This window comes from Pezoporus flaviventris, unplaced genomic scaffold (genome assembly GCF_033815535.1).
Source record: "Pezoporus flaviventris isolate CSIRO_AGI_PZ_B2104156 unplaced genomic scaffold, CSIRO_AGI_Pfla_v1 ptg000002l, whole genome shotgun sequence".
Taxonomy (NCBI): domain Eukaryota; kingdom Metazoa; phylum Chordata; class Aves; order Psittaciformes; family Psittacidae; genus Pezoporus; species Pezoporus flaviventris.
The window spans coordinates 5,507,849-5,524,940 of NW_026892550.1; the positions used below are offsets into that span (position 1 = coordinate 5,507,849).

General features: G+C 51.5%; 1 protein-coding gene across 1 annotated transcript; it reads right to left on the reverse strand.

The window, feature by feature from the left end:
• Positions 1 to 336: 336 nt before the first annotated feature.
• LOC133276439 (multiple epidermal growth factor-like domains protein 9) lies at positions 337 to 14,493 on the reverse strand. The gene is made up of 9 exons (XM_061467204.1): positions 14,064 to 14,493; positions 10,468 to 10,896; positions 9,140 to 9,275; positions 7,468 to 7,556; positions 5,434 to 5,497; positions 4,598 to 4,686; positions 3,487 to 3,599; positions 2,906 to 3,062; positions 337 to 662 (listed from the first exon to the last, which is right to left on the reverse strand). The coding sequence occupies exons 1-9, from the start codon at positions 14,116 to 14,118 to the stop codon at positions 511 to 513; spliced, it is 1,284 nt and encodes a 427-aa protein (XP_061323188.1). The 5' UTR covers positions 14,119 to 14,493; the 3' UTR covers positions 337 to 510.
• Between the last annotated feature and the right edge of the window lie 2,599 nt (positions 14,494 to 17,092).

Consider the following 17,092-nt stretch of genomic DNA (forward strand, 5'->3'; position numbering starts at 1 on the left):
GCAAGGAAGCGGAAGGATACTGGCATCCTTTTCCTTGCTTAAAGTAATGGTGAAGGTTTGAGAATGGGGGAAAAAATGCTTAAAAGGAGGCACATCCACGTTAGTTCTTGCTCAGGTGGAAGTGAGTGTTGTATCCCAGGAACCTCAGTAACTGAAGCAGTCACTCCTCCCGTTGTTGAGCTGACTGTTGAAATAGAGACAGGATTGGTTTCTGGTTTGTTTTTTTCCCCTGTGGAAAAGTGTTTGCTTGTGAATGAAGGCAGTTACTGAAAGGAGAAGTCTTTTCTCATCAGTCCATTTTAGCACAGCAGGCAGCTGGGCCGGCAGCACAAGTCATCACAACTCAACAATGGGGTTTTATTTCTCAGCGCTTATTTTAGCTCTACAGAAACAGGTTGCACATGGTTAAACATCTTGCTCATACACACACAGCTGTATTGGCCCAGGCCATAGAGAAGTGGGTGCTTGTTGACGGCACGTCCTTGGTGCTTGCTGATCGCATGTCCTGCTCTACCAGCCAGCATAGACTGGCTCTGTGTGCTCAGTGCCCCCGTAAGTTGTGTGTTGTCCTGAGCCTTTGGGCAGCAGTAGAGACTTCAGCAATTTCTTGCTATGTTCCGGTGTTCTTCTCAGAATAAGTAGAAACACAGCAAGGATGGCACCTGGAAGGTAAGGAAGCGCAGTTGGTTTCAGATGGGAAGGTAAAATGTCAAGTGATGTTTGCTCAAGGGCTTCTCAACTTGAGTATTCTGGTAAAATAAAAGGTTTTCTCTCCTGCATCCTCAGCACACTCACAAAGGGGTTTGGGTAGCTAGAATAATAAATACTAAACTTCAACATTTCAGCTTTACTCTGGAAGCTGCAGGCAATAATGGCAGATTTCAATGAAATCATTCAATAACTTGCTTTCTGACCCCATTTATTCTCTGCTCCAAGGAACTGTTCTTTTCCCCTTGGCATCTTCTTTGTTGCAGATCCTACCAAAGGGTCTTCCTGAGGCATCAGTTTGCTCTGTTCAGCACTTACACTGAAGCACAAGAACTAACTTAGATTAACTGGGTCTAGACTGAGATCAGGACTGTCAGAAAAACTTACTTTTAGGCTGGGCACAGACGTGGAAATAACTGTCAAAGTACTGGGATGGCGTTTGTTTCCTTCAGGCAGAAGCATAATCAGGGACAACTGATCTTAACAGGAGAGCACAGATCTGTTGCTGTGATGCACCATGGCCAGACAAACACATCCAGATGGAGGTCGCATGAACAGACATGGTAAAGAACTGGTCTCTTAGACCAGCCGTGACATACTCACAGGTTCCTGTGCAGGGCCTTTCCTTTCCCCTCTTCATAGCAAGCTCTGCAACAGGCAGGACCTCACTGAGAATGCTGTTGAATGCCCCTCAGCCTTGTTTTTCTGATGTGCTGGTTCATGGCCCGTTGTCCCTCTGTGGACAGGCTTTCCATAGGCTTCAGTTTAATCTAGTTTTCCTAATCGATACTCGCTTCAGATGGTGTCTGTTGTGGCAGACTTTTGGACTACAGCCTGGCACAAGGGGTATGGGCCACTGGAGGAGCTCTCACAGGGCTCCAAGCCACAGCTTGACAACAGCCCTCATCTGCCCCACTAGGACTTTCCAGCCCTCTGGAGATGAGCAGTCACTCAGTGCTGCTACAGCTCCTGCAGACCCTGCCATCCTTTTCTCCTCCTTTGCTCCCATGGAGTCCTCTCCTTGGGTGCCAAGAGAGGAGTTTGATGAGAACAACCAGCGCAGCTTTGCTGTTGGAGAAGCAGCTTTGCTCTCCTTGTTCATTGCAGGGAATAACACATCTATTTTATCTCCACTCCTGCCTTTTAACAACAGTAAACTGGACTGGAGACTGGGTCTTCAGGAGGCATATAAGTTATACTTAAGGAACCCATGGATATAAGGCTTCCTTATCCTCTGATGACTTAGTCGTACAGAATCGTAGACTCATAGAAGGGTTAGGGTTGGAAAGGACCTTAAGATCATCCAGTTCCACCCCCCTGCCACGGGCAGGGACAGCTCACACAACCATGTCACCCAAGGCTCTGTCCAACCTGGCCTCCGTGACTTTGAGATTAAAATCTTGTGTCAAGAGAGCTACTAGCTCGGCCCTCACAGTGGGGTTTGTTCATTTGCATGTGCACAGGAGACAAGGCCTCTGCCCATTTTGTTTGTCTGCCCCTTAGCAATCCACAGCACTAACAGTTACTCATTTGCAACTTACCTCTGACTAAACCTTCCCTAAACTCTGCTCAAAAGCTGCAAAACTCCTATTTTTCCCGTTGCTGAGACTACAAAAGCGCAGTTGTTGTTTTGAAATGAGTATTCATAGTGTAGCTTCCAGGTAGCTACATCCACTCACTGGGCTTACCCTACCAAGGTAATTACAGCAGGGGAAGAGGGGTGCTCCACATGCTCAGCAGTTGCTGGTTGTCCATTCTGTTGGTCACAAGATGCTCTACAGCACTGATACAACCACCAGTGCACAAGCTGACAGCACCCTGGCCTGCTGGATGCTGCACCAAGGGTTACGGAGGAGGAATGCTTTTAGGAAACTTGGAAGTCTCTTAGCAAAAGGATATTGTGTTTTTTCCTACTTTTGGTCCGCTAAGAAACGCCTGTTTTGGGGTCCATACACACACCAAACGTTCAGTATTATGCTAGCCTTTGCTCAGAGCAGATACATCAGTATCCCTCCTTCCAAATGCTGCAAGCGCTATCACCTGCACCGAAAGCAGCCATAGAGTCCTTAATGAGAACTCCAGGTTTCCAGAAACATGAACTACGCCATGCAGAGCGCTGCTGGCACAACGTGAAGGCACCGAGCTGCAGAGGGGTGTCCAGTTTTACCCCTGGAAGACAGAGAAGAGCAGCGCTTACCTGCGGAGCAGATGGCCAGGAGCACCACCGTGAGGGGGGTGAGCTGGCAGGAGTCCCCTGCCTTGTAGAGGAAGACCTCCATGCAGTACGTGGGCTCAGCGCTGCCTGGGGGGCAGAAGGCATCGGGAGGGCACTTGACTGGGTTCACATCAGGGCTCTGCCCAAGAGAAGAAGTAACTGAACAGGGGAGGCTGCAGAAGGTAACACGTGTGAAGAGAGGTGGCACTTCTGCATTGGAAATAACCCAGCAATGAACCTGCCGTCGTTAAATCCAACCTGCCTGCCCCCGTGGTGTCATTCAGAGCAGGCTGAAGAGCAGGAGGTGACATTACACACCGTGTCCCTGCAAACCCCCTCGGTAATGGACACACCATCCTCTGACATTCCCCTGCTCACCCGGTGAGACTGGACAGCTCCAGGGTGGCACAAAGCCACCCCCTGGTGTCATTGTTTTAGCCATCTCCCTCCATCAGGGCTCTGCCTGTGCTGAAGGACAGAGGCTCAGAGAAAAAGGTGTTAATTGAAGCCTACTTAGCTGTATTTGTTAATCTGGGATCTCAAAGCAGCTGATGGGGACTCACGGGGCAGAAGTGATTTTCTGGGCACAGGTCACAGCGCTCCTGGCCCGGCTGCAGTTGGTACTCTCCTGTCCTACAGACCTTGCATTTGTTGTCCCTGGGACCTCTGAACATGCCTGAAATAGCAAATGAGCACAAAAATTAACATCTGGGACTGGAGCCTGGGGCCTTTGCAATTGCGTGTGGATGATTCAGCCTTCAGAGGCACGATGAGACAGGCTGTTAAATATTTCATGTGCGTAACAAAGGCTGAGCCTGGACTTTGGTCCTTGCTCAGTGGCAATGGGGCAGGACAGAGAATAAACAGGGCTGGAGGGACTAAAGGATATCTGGGGTTAGATCTTGGCAAAGGCAGTGAGTAGGAGTTCAGTGGGAGATGGGTTCAGCAGTGAGCTCTGGCTTTAAAGCAGAAAGAAGGTTGGAGCTGAAGGTCAGCAGCGTTTCATCCCCTCTAATCCTGGATTCAAACACCTCTTCCAGCTGTTTGAAACTCACTGAACAAAGCTCAAAGCACGGCTCCGTTTCCTGAGCCCTGTGGGAATTCCCAGGTCTCAGAGCCATAAATGCTTTGCTGCACATTTAAAACACATCTTGACCGCAAGAAATCCCTGGTGCTGTCTCAGAGTGGAGATTCAGCCATCCATGGGTGGCTGTGGGAGCGGATGGAGGGCTTTGCCCTCCCACTGCATCACCTGCTGTGGATTGATGTTTAAGACATCAGCAATGCAAGGAGCAGAGTCAGTTCCTCACCTCCCCTCAGTGACTGTCTCCTCCACCACATGCCAAGCATCCTCTACCACTGCAGCAAGTCTATGGGTTCATCAGTGAAGCAACCACCAATGCAGATGTGTCTGTTAGAACTCTATGGAGCTTTTGGCAGCCCTGCCATGCAGGTGACCAAGCCTTCCTCCAAGCCATTCACCATGTGGATGGGGACGTGTGGCATTGGCACAGCCTCCAACAGCAAGTCCTAGCAAACTAGGAAGGGTCAAACCCCCATCCAGCACCCTCCCATCCCTGTGAGGGCAGTGGTGCGCTCTGGGTCAGATGGGTCTCGGGATGAGCCACCCCTGGAGCTGATGCTCTGTGTTCCCAGTGGGGCTATGGCAGTTACCTGGCAGGCAGGGCACGCACTGCTCCGATGCCTCCTGAAGAGCCTCTTGCCCCGCAGGACAAGGCAGACACGCGGGGCAGCTGGTGGTGCTGGGAGGGGAGAGGAGGCAGAAAACACTGGGGACAAGCACTGCGACACCAGCCCACCACAGCCAGCTCTCCCGGTTGCTCATGGCCATGGAACGTGTAGGAATCTGCTATCCCAGAAGTGGCCATTCCTTAGCAAACTTGGCTGGAGCTGGTCAATGGGCTTCCTGAAGGGGGCTGGCAGACAGACCTGTGATGAGCTGGGTAACCCCTGGTTCCAGCCTTGTGGCACTAATCCAGGGTCAGCACAGACCTGCTGCATAACACGGGACAGATGAGCTCAAGGCAGGGTCTGGGTTATACATGTGGGTGTAAGCCCCACAGCCTCCGTGCAGGCATCTCTACAGGCAGGGAGCAGAGCCCAGCGCAAGGCACCCACCAGCACCTCTCCCCTCCCCAGAGGGGACAGCTCAGCCAGGGCACTTCCTCCTGTGCATCCCAACCCAATAAACACCAGCTCAGCTTCAATCTGCAGAGCCCAGCGCGATGCTCAGCTCATCCCTGCGATGGTATCAGCGTTTGTCAGTGGGGTGTGATGAGGAAGGTGCAATGAAGAGGTCCGCATCCTGCCAGGACCCACCACTCATCGTGCCATCCCTCTCTCCCCAGGGTCAGCACCCACGTCCCTACAGCTGAACAAGCAGTGATTTGCCTTGGGCCACTACATTGCTGCTCTATCTCAGTGGCTATAAGAAAACCACCCCTCCCTGTGCACCTGACAGCCAGCAGCACCGCAGGCACACTTCTTACTTGCAGAATGATCCAGGCAGGCAAGGCAGACAGAAAGCTGCATTCTGCTTGGAGCTGAAATAACCTGGAAAAGAGAAGGGAAAAGGTTCAGGATCTTTCCTCCAGTGTCACTGCCCCAATTCGTTGTGTATTTGCTCAGCTTCATTTTGCAAGCAACCAAACAACTCCCTGTGACACACTGCAGGTGCTAGTTCATGGGCTAATGCAGGATGGTTGGGTTTCTATTTGTCAATAGTCCTGAAAGAGCCATAAATGTTTCTGTCGTGCTAAAAGAAGCGCAGGGGACTTGGGCAGGTTTCCCTGCTGTCACTCACACATACAAAGCCCTGCCAGGGAGACAGAGAGACCTGCACAACATTCCCAGCACAACAACTTGAACTGGAATGGAGCTGGAACAGGTGATCCTAAAGGGGGCTGGAGAGGGACTTGTGAAAGGGCCTGTAGGGACAGGACAAGGGGAACAGCTTTAACCTGCCAGAGGGGAGATTGAGATGAGCTCTTAGGCAGAAGCTCTTCCCTGGGAGGGTGCTGAGGCGCTGGCACAGGGTGCCCAGAGAAGCTGTGGCTGCCCCATCCCTGGCAGTGTTCAAGGCCAGGTTGGACACAGGGGCTTGGAGCAATCTGCTCTAGTGGAAGGTGTCCCTGCCCGTGGCAGGGGGTTGGAACTGGATGAGCTTTAAGGTCCCTTCCAACCCAAACCATTCCATGATCCTATGATCCCAGTGCCAATTTCTGGGTTCCCCCATCCCAGGAACTCTGGGGTGCATCTTCTCCCCCCCCCCATAGGGGAGGACACAGGAGCCACCAACCAGGATGTGTTGCTGTTTGCTTGCCCTGCACCACCCCAAAGGGCAGGGGATGCATACTGACCCTTCCCCAAAGCACAACCAGGAGTGAATGCCCTGAAACACCCCTGGTGTGGGCACAGGGGACAGGCAGGACCCAGCTTCCAAGTCCTTGCCCCACCAAAGGAAACCGCTGAGGGCAGGAGAACATTTGGGAGTTGAGATGGTTCCGGGAAGGTGCCTGACAACAGATGACCCAGGTCACTGCAACAGGCACCCATGGGACAGAACTAAGGTGCCAGTGCTCACAGAGGAGCTGAAGCAGCACAGGTAAGATCTGCCTCACACCCTTCATAGTGGCTCAGGTTTACAACCAGCAGCAGGGGCTGCAGCAGAGCAGGGTGAAACCAGAACAAGCTCCTTCTCCCTGCAAGGAAAAGGGAACATTCCTAATTCATGATCGTGTGATTTAGGGGCTGCCTCCATAGACTCCTCTGTGGCCTAAACAGGGTGCTTCAATTTGCTCAGTAAAGGCAGTGCAGTGATGCCACCAGTGAAACTTTGCTCCTCCCAGCCTTAGCAAGCGATAGCCAAGACACAGGTACCAGCCAATGAGTTTGGTGGGTGGACGTTCACAACAACAGTTGTGTATGCGTGAGGAGCACTTGATGTGTGTACAGAATAGCTGCTGTGTTGCATGTGTTAATGAGGCTTTTGCATAAGTAAATGCTGGTCTGTTTTGAACATGTTTTATGCTATCTGTGAACACATTGTACCAGGCTCGTACTGCATTAGCCAAGTGCAAAGCAGCTCACTGAAAACCCAGGGTTTAATGTCTGGGGCATAAGGAGAGTATTACATTTAATATTCAGACTGCAGAAGAACCAAAAGCAAAGATGGTTTAACTCATTTTTGCCATTAAAAATGGGGGAATACTTTATTTTCCTGAGACCTTGTGCTATAACCGAGTTTCATAAACCTTTCCTTCTGGAAAAGGCTTCCGATTGCAGTGTCAGCATTAACATGAGCTTGTTGCGAACAGGAGCGTGACTCCGAGATCTGTTCTTTCCATTCCAACAGAAATGTCAATAACAGACTAGGAAGAGCTCTGCCGTTCCGTTTTTAGCCCGAACAAAATAACCTGTGTGCTCTTCAGTGCTTTCAAGGTACCAGGTAATTGCATCTGGCCATGGGGAAACAGCACCACGGAGCCCGACGGAAGCACGCTTGGGTTGAATACAAACCCTACCTTTGTCACAGGCTCTGCAGGCTGCGGCCCCGGTCTCATTAGTGAAGTGGCCGGGCGGGCAGGGGATGCAGGTGATGCTCCTTGTGAGGCTGAGAGAGAAGGGAGCAGAAGTGAGCGCTGGTTCAGGTCACGCCAGCTTGTATCCGCTCACAGGAGAGGGCAGAGCATACAGAGCAATTATAAAGCAGGAGGCAGAAAAACAACAGTTTGGACTCACCTGAATGTTGAGGGTTCACTGAAAACAAACCGAACTTTGTGTTATTAGAGATGGGTTCTGAGCCTGGATTCTGGGTCTTGAGAAATATGTTACATCCAAGCTTAAAACCTTGGTTTAAAGACAGGCTTCTAAATGCACACTTGGAAATGGAACTGAATTGGAAAGGTGCTTGATGCTCAGCATCCATCAGCAGTTTTACAAGGAGCTGGTCCATTGTGCAAAGTCAGGTCACTCGGGAGGTGAAATAGGGAGCTAAACCACAGGCAGTGATGTGCGAGAGGCCTGACCTTAAATAACAGGGACTCTGGGAAAGGGGATGTAGTGTTAGACCTCCAGGAGGAAGGGGATGAAAAGAGGGAGAGGAAGGTGAAAGCCACTGCATTCATCACCAACAGAGCCAAACCCCCATCACCAAGCATGTGGGTGTAAGCATTTGTTAACATAGGGATGCTCTGGAGGAAAACAAGGACAAACTCCTTAATTCCTTTGGAAACCCCAGAGCAGAGCAAGATTTGGGAGGGGGGAAACACCTCAATTGGAAACAAAGCCAATGCTTTGCTTAAAACAAAACAACACAGGGCCTGCACCAGCCAGAGCTGCTCCAAGCTCAGGGAATGCTGGATCTCCAAATCCCACAACAAATGTTAAATGGTCCCATCAGAGGCGTTTGTTCCCTCTCCCCAGGGCTGATCCAAATAGAGATGCTCTGTGAGGGACATGATGCTGGGAAGCTCTCGCCACCCCTCCTGTCCCTGCAGCTGCCCCAGGGCCAAAGGACTCCATTTGATTGCAGCAGGTATTGGACATGGAGAGGGACAAGCTGAGGGGAAATGGTGAGAGCAGTGCATCCGTGTGTCCTCGCAGGCAGAGGACACTGGTGCAGCATCCTGGTGATGCGGATGTACAGCATCCTGGATGAGGCAGCCTGGTGGAATTGCAAGGCTGGGCTTCTGGCTGGGAAATCATGTTAGCTCTTCCACACTGGATCAGCTAATACATTGCTTTAGGTGCCAGTGACTTTAGTGTGATGAGATCCCTTGGAGGCAACAAAATGGGGATTGCAAAAGCAATTGGGCAAAGCACAGAGATGAAGCTAGATGGCCAGAGGTATCCTAGAGGACAGCTGAAGAGATGAACCCACACCTCACTCCCAAGTGTCCCCCATCACAAAACCAAACGTATTCCCTCCTAATACATACAAAAGACCATGGGGTAAAAATCAGACAGCCTGCAAAGAGCTTGGGCCGCTGCTTGGCACAGGCATGTCCACACCAGGGTTTCCTGGGGAGGAGAACTCAGCAGTGCTGCAGAGGCACACACTTTCACCTTGTGCTTCCCACTGGGAAACAACCCTGGCAGCACTTTCCCCATAGCCAAAAGGAGGAGATCTTGCTGGCTGCAAAGTGCTTTAAGGATGCACATCCACCATCCCGTGCCCCAGAGCTCATCACTTACTTGGTGTAATGTCCCTGTGGACAAGGCAGGCACGATGGTTGCCCGCTCTGGGGCTGGTAGTGGCCCTGAGGGCAGGGGGTGCAGGCACTGGGGTCTGTGCACGAGCCCCCCGCACAGCACGAGCAGCTCAAGGTGCCTGAATTGGAAGAAAAAAGCCAGGATCAGGTTTATAAGCATTGACATAAACCCCTGTGCTCGGCAGGGCAGGTCACCTCTGTGGGTGCAGATGGGTTGCAATGCAACCATTCCAGCGAGGCAGTCTTAGAGGATGGAAACTGTAGTATCAATGCTAATGATGCTGTTGTGCACCATTAACAAGCTGGAGAACAGCTGTGAGGTGATGGAAGGTCTCAAGCCTGTCAATATGGATTTCTGGTAATGAAGATGCCTGCTTTTTTCTCCTTTAATTTGAGGAGCATTGGTTTTCCATCTAACACACAAACAAAGAAGGAAGGGAAGAAAACCCAAACCAAATCATATTTTCTTGGATTACTGACAGTTCAGGCTTGCAGGAGGCAGAACTGAAGAGTAAAACCCCAGAGCAGAGGATCTGCCTAAAGCAGCAACAGCCTTTTTCTGAGCACAGGTACCAAGGCATTCCCACCAGACACAGGCTCCAGCCCTCTCTGCTCCCGAACCAAACCCAAGCTGTGCAGGGTACTCATGTGGGATTTGCTGCCCTGCCACCCCACTGTTTGCCCTTGGTGCTGCAGCAACCACACACAGGTAAGAAGGGACAACCCCTGTGGATGAGCATCCTGCACTTGAGGGAGGTCGGAATTAACTCCTGTCCTCTGGATTTCCCCTAAAGCAGCAGAGCTGCTCATTCCTCTTTTCAAACGCACCCTGCAGTGGGGGAAATGAACAACAGGTACTTTAGGGTGCTCACAAAACACCTCAACCACATCACACCACAAATAATGTGTGGAAAAGGCGACATCATGCACTCCTGACCACAACAAGGATTGATCTGGTAGTTTCTCAAGCCCAAGTGAAAAGACTGTTTCCACAGCAGAGATTCTCTTTCAAACGTTTGGGACAGATGGTTGGAAGCTGTCCTTGTATTTGCCACCGCACCTCAAAACAGCGTCCTGCCAATAAACCAGGTTGTGCTTGTTACGCTTTGTGCCACAGCCCTACTGCTTCTTCATCCTGCTGGAAGACCACAGCATAAGGCCAGCAAAGGCCAAGTCCTTAACATCAGACAGGGGCAATGAATTGAGTCCCACTCATGCTGCCTGACTTCTGACACAAGAACAACCCCTGGTTACACCATCCTTGACAAGTCACTTTTGCACCCAGCACGAGCTGAGCGAGCAGACTCTTACCTCCACTGGGAGCTGTCCCTGGGGAGCAGCGGGCACAGGCTGTCACGTTCACCATGCTGCAGTTCGAGGGCTTGGCGGTGGTGAGGGATGGAGCTGCTGACGGGACCACAGATACGGTCATGCCTGGAGGGGATGCACTGGTGGATGCAGCCATCGGTCCTGTATGCACCTGGGAGGTGCCGGTGCTGCTGGAGTTGAGGACGGTCACATCCATGGTGGTGGGCACAGCCTGAGCAGGAGGGTTTGTGCTTGGAGCAGCAGACGGTGCTGCTGTGGACACAATGAGGGCTGCAGGGGTTGATGCCACCCCAGCTGGGAGCGTGGCAGTGGCACTTGGGGAGTCAGAGGCTGCGCTGGTTGTTGCAACGGGAGGTGCTGGGGTTGATGCAGTGGGGACCTCAGTGGTGGTTGTCTGGCCTAAAGCAATACCTGAGAGAAGAAAAACATCATTAGGGACCAAAGCATTGTTACCCCTTTAACAGAGCTTTCCCATTTGGTCTTCAGCAGCTGCTTAATCTGTATCCTTGTTTGAAACTACCTTCTGCTATGGTTCACTACAGAGCAATACAGAAGCAAGGAGGAGAACACTGGCAGCATCTGAGCATCCCTGGCGCACAAGAGACTTAACTGAGGAAGTAAATAAGCAGGTCCACAAGGTCACAACTCAATGCCCAGGAGGTCTGATCTCCCAGCTGAAATGGTGTGAGAATTGCCTGAAACAGTTTTATTAGTGACAGCTCCGAGACAGTTTACCCGAGGTCCCCTGACAATCGGATTTAAGACACTTGTCAAGTAGCTGCCTGGTGTATCCCATCTTGTTTAAAGGGATCAGCAAGGAAAAGTCATGGGTTTGGGATTTTTCTAAGCTGTTCTGGAGATACATCCAGTAACCAAAAGGGAACCCACAGGCCAAGACTGGCTTTGATTCCGAAATCCCCTGTCAGAGTGGGACAGCTCTAATCCAAAAGGGGTATTGCTGCAGTTCAGGTTGTTGTGCTGTGATCCTGAAACACCACCTGCTGATGGCCACAAGCACAGGGGATGTCTTTCACAGAGGAGGGACCTATAAAGCTAAACACAATCAGTACAGAGTTGGTTTTAGCTTAGCAATGTGGTACTAAGCAAAGGAGGCAAACAGAAAAGGAATAAGCAGCTCCTGCCACATCAGCTTGGGTCAGGCACTCAGGGCAGGGATTTGCTCAGTGTCTGAAACCTTCCAACTTCATAGAGCGTCAGTATGCGGCTGTGGCTGGTGGTGTGGTGCTTACATGCTCTTCCCCCAGCACACCTCTGCTAAGCCTCCACAGCAAGAGGAGGCTGAACTCAAGTGGGGAAAGTAAAAGGATAGCTTGAGGAAATTGCTTTATGGGTTTCAAGGAGCACAAAGAGCAGAGCTGAGAACTGATGGTGGGATGTAGGTGAGGAAGGACATGAGAACAAGGTGGGAAGCTGGGGACTTAGAGGGGCTGCACCATTGACTGGCTGCAGACCCACAGGTCCCTGCAGGCTTTTCAGAATCACAGAATGTTTTCGGTTGGAAAGGACATTAAGATCATCCAGTTCCAACCCCCTGCTGTGGGCAGGGGTGCCTCGCACCACACTGTGTCACCCACAGTTCTGTCCAACCTGGCCTTTGATTTCTATCTCAGTTTTGGCTGCACCAGGCGAGGCCAGGCACATGGAACCAGTGCTTACCACCTCCATGGTATGAACAACACACAGACCAAGCCGACTGGTAACTCCAGTTGAGTTTCTACAGCGAGCTCAGGACTCTGAATAAGAGTCCTTATAAAGTTGTGATCACATGGAGAGAGCTCATTGGGAGCATCCCTGCTATTGCACACTGCCTGCTTTGTACTCCACTGAGTGTGAAAACCACTCTTTCTGTCACTATTGAGTAAAGCTGCACACAAGCACCCAGCCATCTGGGCCATTGCCCACGTTTTCTCACTGTAGCCCCCAAACCAGAGATGCTGAGTTTAACAGTGATCATTTTGTGGTGCATTGGTTTGCCACATGCCCATATCCAAGTGACCTGGAGAGGCCGTCCTTGCTTCTAGGCAGGGAAAACAGCTCTGCAGTTCCCCACCTCGGCCATGCCTCCACCCGGACTGGGATGAATAATTCCCCTCCTCTGCCTCACCCACCTTAAGGGCTGAGTCTGCTGCTCCTCTGGAGCCTGGCGATGAGCAGAGTTGGTCTCAGCTCTCACTGAACTGATCTCAAGGTCAGCACCAGCACTAAGACAAGGGCACTGTCAAGTCCTCCTAGGGAAAGCTCTCAGGATGACCACTGGGACTAAAGCCTCCTCTCCCACGGGGCAGCCTGCCCCAGGGCTGGCTCCACTCTGCCAGCTGGGGATGCTGCAGGGGATTTCAGCACTCCAGCTGCACACAGCTGGGTGAGTCTTGCTGTTTGGTTGGGGTTTGTGCCATGCTTTGGCACGGGGTTTGCACCCCAACAGCATCGAGGGTGTCGGGAAGGTTACGGAACAAAACTGCAGAACTTCCCTTCCTGACTTACAAGGCCCATGGCCCCGCTGCTGTGTGAGGCACACGGACATGGGCTGGGAACTCACCAAATGCAGAAGCAGAGTGGACACTCCCTTGGTTTAGTTCCCTCTGTCTTGCACAACTGCATGGCCTCTGCATCCTTGGAGCCAAGCACAGCACAGCCACGACAACAGTGACACATCCAAAGGGACCACTGAACCCCAGGCTTGAACGGGCCTCCAGGATCAGCTGGTCCAGCCTTCCCAGGCAAAGCTTGACCCACCTCTCTCAGGGCAGGTGAAGATGATCACCATGGCTGGTGAATTCAGCAGGTCAGTAATTGGTCCTTGAGAAGGAGATTTTCCCCAAATGGTTTAATTGCACCAGTGCCAGACTATGGCTGGTACCTGGTTACGGGCTCAGGCTGCCAGAGATGCACACAGCTAGGGTGAGGCTCAGTGAGTAACTGCTCTGAGCACTTCTGTCCCTTGCCAAGCAAACTCAAACTGCTCTAGCAGGGCTGATGGGTTCATACTCAAGAACCAAACTCAAGAACTCAGCAGGGCCCCCCGGCAGCCTCCACTCCCAAAGGGACATGATCTGAAGCACAGGTTTTGCAGATCCCACATGGCACAGAGTGTTAAGTGTAAGAACACAGATTATCTGGGTTGATAGCTAAGCAGTACGAAAGGATGAGAAGAACAAGGAGAAGAGCAGACATGGACATGACTACAAAAAACATTCATGCATTTTTGTGTGTGCTCCTCTTACAAAGACCCAGTTACCAAAACAGCCCAAGAAAGCAAACACGTTGCAGCATCCTGTTCCACGGAGTTCAAGATAAAGCCATGAAGAGGCCACTGCAAATCCTCAGTATTCACAGTAACAGGGCTCAATTTTCCCTCCTTGTAAACACAAGCCTGTTTACCACATTCGGCCCACTTCCAGCACTGCCTGTATTTCAACCCTCATTTCCTTTCCTGCCTTCTCCCCCTGTGCTCCTGCAGCACCCCGAGACGGTGAAACCCAGTCCTTTCACACACCTACCACAGCTTCACCCACCTCCATTTCTGAGCAGAGAAGCACCACTTCCAGAGGACTCACCTGTTAAACACGCCGTGGTTAAGCTCCAAAGCAGAGGAGGAGCCCAGGCACTCATTTTCCCCAAGGAATAAGAGCTTGTCAGAAGGCAGGACCAGCCGCTGATCTCCTACACCCAAGTGTTTATCCTCCTCTGGTTCTGTGCCCAATATCGTCATCTGACTCTGATCATGCGCCTCAGTCAAGTCAACCTCCCCCCAACAAAGGGGGGGTTTATATCCAGAGGCTGCAACAGGTCTTAAGACATTACAGGCCTTCTCGAAGCACAGTGCAAGCTAAACACCGAGCACAAGAGCAAATCCAAGCCTCTTCTTGCAGGGTGCAGACAAACACACGAGAGAAGTGTCCAGGAGGAAGTGATGGGCTTATAGAGAGGAATGGGCAGAGCCACGCAGGAGCCCTGTGCCGGGCTGCTGGCCAGCCCCTTGTGACCACATCCAGTGAAAGGATTTCATCTTTTAGACACCCAGGATTTCCTGCAAGAAGAAAAACAACCCCCAAAGGGCCTGTGGGTCAAAGCAGCTCCCGGTTTAACTGAGACCAACCATACCCTAAACCCGCTGGTTCACCTGCTGTGTGCAGAGCTTTCTCAATCAGTGTTTAACTCTTCCCCCATTGCACCCAAGTGTCAAACTTGATGCATTAGGGTGCTGTGATCAGGATCGTACTCAGCAGTCCTGATGATGCTGATTTTAAGGTGAGGCCACCAAATTTAGTGAGATCCCATCCCATTTTCTACATGTTACCTGGGGCTATCCTGCTCTGAGGGCAGGTCCTCCTGCCTGTGCTGCCCAAGGACACAGATGGGGTTTCCTCACCTTGCAGCCCTGCTTTGAAAGGCCCCCCCATCTCTCTCTGTCCCCATCAGTTAGTAATCAGCATCACTGAGCCTCTACCATGGTAGAGGATTTCCTTTTGCATACACCTGAATATGAAGACCAAATCCTCACAGGTGTCAACATCCACATCTCATGTATGTCACATCTTCCCCCAGTTTAGGGGACAGCTGGCTACTCATATAGGAGGGATATCCTGCATGCAGACCTCACCAGCTATGTGTTCACTGAGCAGGTCAGGCACTGCCATGTGCTGCTATGTCTTCTATGCTTGAAGATCCTCTATGGGGCTCAACATGGTGAGCCAACAGTTAGTGTGTTCTAACCCAAACCTTCCAGCTTCCCTCATAGTAGCCCAGGCAGGGTCAGTTTGGCATCACACATAGTGCCCTTACAACTCCATGCTGCAGGGGTGGTTGCTCCCCAACATTACACAGCTACCCATGGGCTGGGAAGTTATGCAAGGGAAGTTTCTCATGCAATCCCTGTGGTGCTTCCTGCACAAGCCACACAGAGAGGCACAGCCCCCACTGCAGGAGATACCAGCAGTCAGTCCCTGCCCAGGAGCCTTCTCTGGTACCCACAGCTTGGCCAGGGACACTCTTCTCCTTCAGCCTCCAGCAGCAAGGGCGATAGGCTCTCAGTGTGACATTTCCCACCTTGGCTTTATAGGTTTTACAAGTCTCTGTGCAGGATGTTTGATCTCTCTCTGCATCAATAACAACAACCTGGTCAGCCCAGACCTGTGAGGGGCTGTCCATTCAGCAGCCCAGCTGAAGGGCTGAGGATCTGAGGTGATGAACTTCTGCATAAGCATCACTGCAGAACGATGCAGCTCTGTGTGCTGATGAAACACCGCCAGCAGCTACCCAGCAAGACTTACTCTGTTACAAAGCAGCAGATCAGTGCCCTCCATACCACAACCTGCACCCCTTGTTTGTTGAGAGCTTTCCACAAAGCCCAAGTCCCAGAGCAAGTCCTGAGCAGCTACAAGCTGCTACAAGCGCACACACACACACTCAGGAACCGGATGCTGACACCACTGTGACAGTATTTCACTTGTGAGTTTTGGCCTGACACATGGAAGAGAGAGGGAAACCGCATCTTTAAACCCCTTCCCATGTCCTCAAAGCCACCTTTGTGGATGAGCTACCAGAGCATAGCTGGGAAGGGGGGCAGGCTGCTTTCCTCTCAGTTAAGAACTGGGCAAGCTGGAAATGCTCTTCTGACAGGGAAAGCCTGATGCCACTTCAGGGCAGAGAAGTACAAATGGGTTCGTTTAGAAACTCCTGCCCTGCCCTGCCCTGGCTTTGTCTCTGTTGAGATTAAACTCTTCTGCTAGTTGGTTCACAGAGAATAAAAACCAGTGTCATGGCTGATCAAAAGAGATATCCTAGGCTGGCACAGGGCCCTCTTCTTGTCAGTTTAGTTATTCTTCCATGGGTGGTGAACCTCATGTCCCCAGATAAACCAGACACTGCCTTCCACCCTCAGAACCTGACTGGTTCCTTACAGGGCAGAGGCAGCAGCGGAGATGTTTCTTTTAAGAGCCTGGAGAGGACAGACATCCTGTCTGTCCAAGGCTGCCTGCAACCATCCATCCACCCAAGCTGGGTAAGTAAAGGATATGCCATTACAGATCCCATCTGCTGAGGGCAGGACTTCCAAGCTACCCAGCCATTACAGCAAACTCAAGGGCCAGGACTGTGCATCAATGCACTGGACTGTGCATCAATCAGCTGCAAGTCACCTGGGTGTTTGATATCCAAGGGACCCATTTACAAGGAGAGCCACTTACTTAGTATGAAACACTGAGCAGGAAGACTCTCTCGAACACCCGCTGTCTTTGCAACATCAAGCTGCCATCACTTCAGCTTTTGTTAACTGGATGCTGTGGGGTGAAAGCCCCTAGGTGAGGTGCCACCTATGGTAAGGATAGTGAAAAGCAGGGGAATGCATGAGCTGAGAGCAGGTGGACACATCCTGAAATGACAGCAGCCACTGGGTGAACTGTTTCAAAGGTCAGAAAGTCCCTATTAACTGCCAGCAGATGCGAGCAGAAAGAGCACTTGATTACTGTATCCTTAGGTTCTTCTAATGATTATCCACCACTCCACCATCACTGCCAGAATCCTGGGTTTAACAGCCCTTTCCTCTAGTGCCAAATGACTGTCATGCTCCAAGCTGAGCAAGCTA

What these genes read in the sequence shown, in the direction of transcription:
- LOC133276439 (XM_061467204.1), bottom strand. Translation starts at nt 14,118, where the DNA reads ATGAGTGCCTGGGCTCCTCCTCTGCTTTGGAGCTTAACCACGGCGTGT. An exon ending in CAGAAAATCACTTCTGCCCC is followed by an intron (nt 3,063 to 3,486) that starts GTGAGTCCCCAT and finishes TCTCTTGGGCAG; the next exon opens with AGCCCTGATGTGAACCCAGT. An exon ending in CCTGGCCATCTGCTCCGCAG is followed by an intron (nt 663 to 2,905) that starts GTAAGCGCTGCT and finishes CTTACCTTCCAG; the next exon opens with GTGCCATCCTTGCTGTGTTT.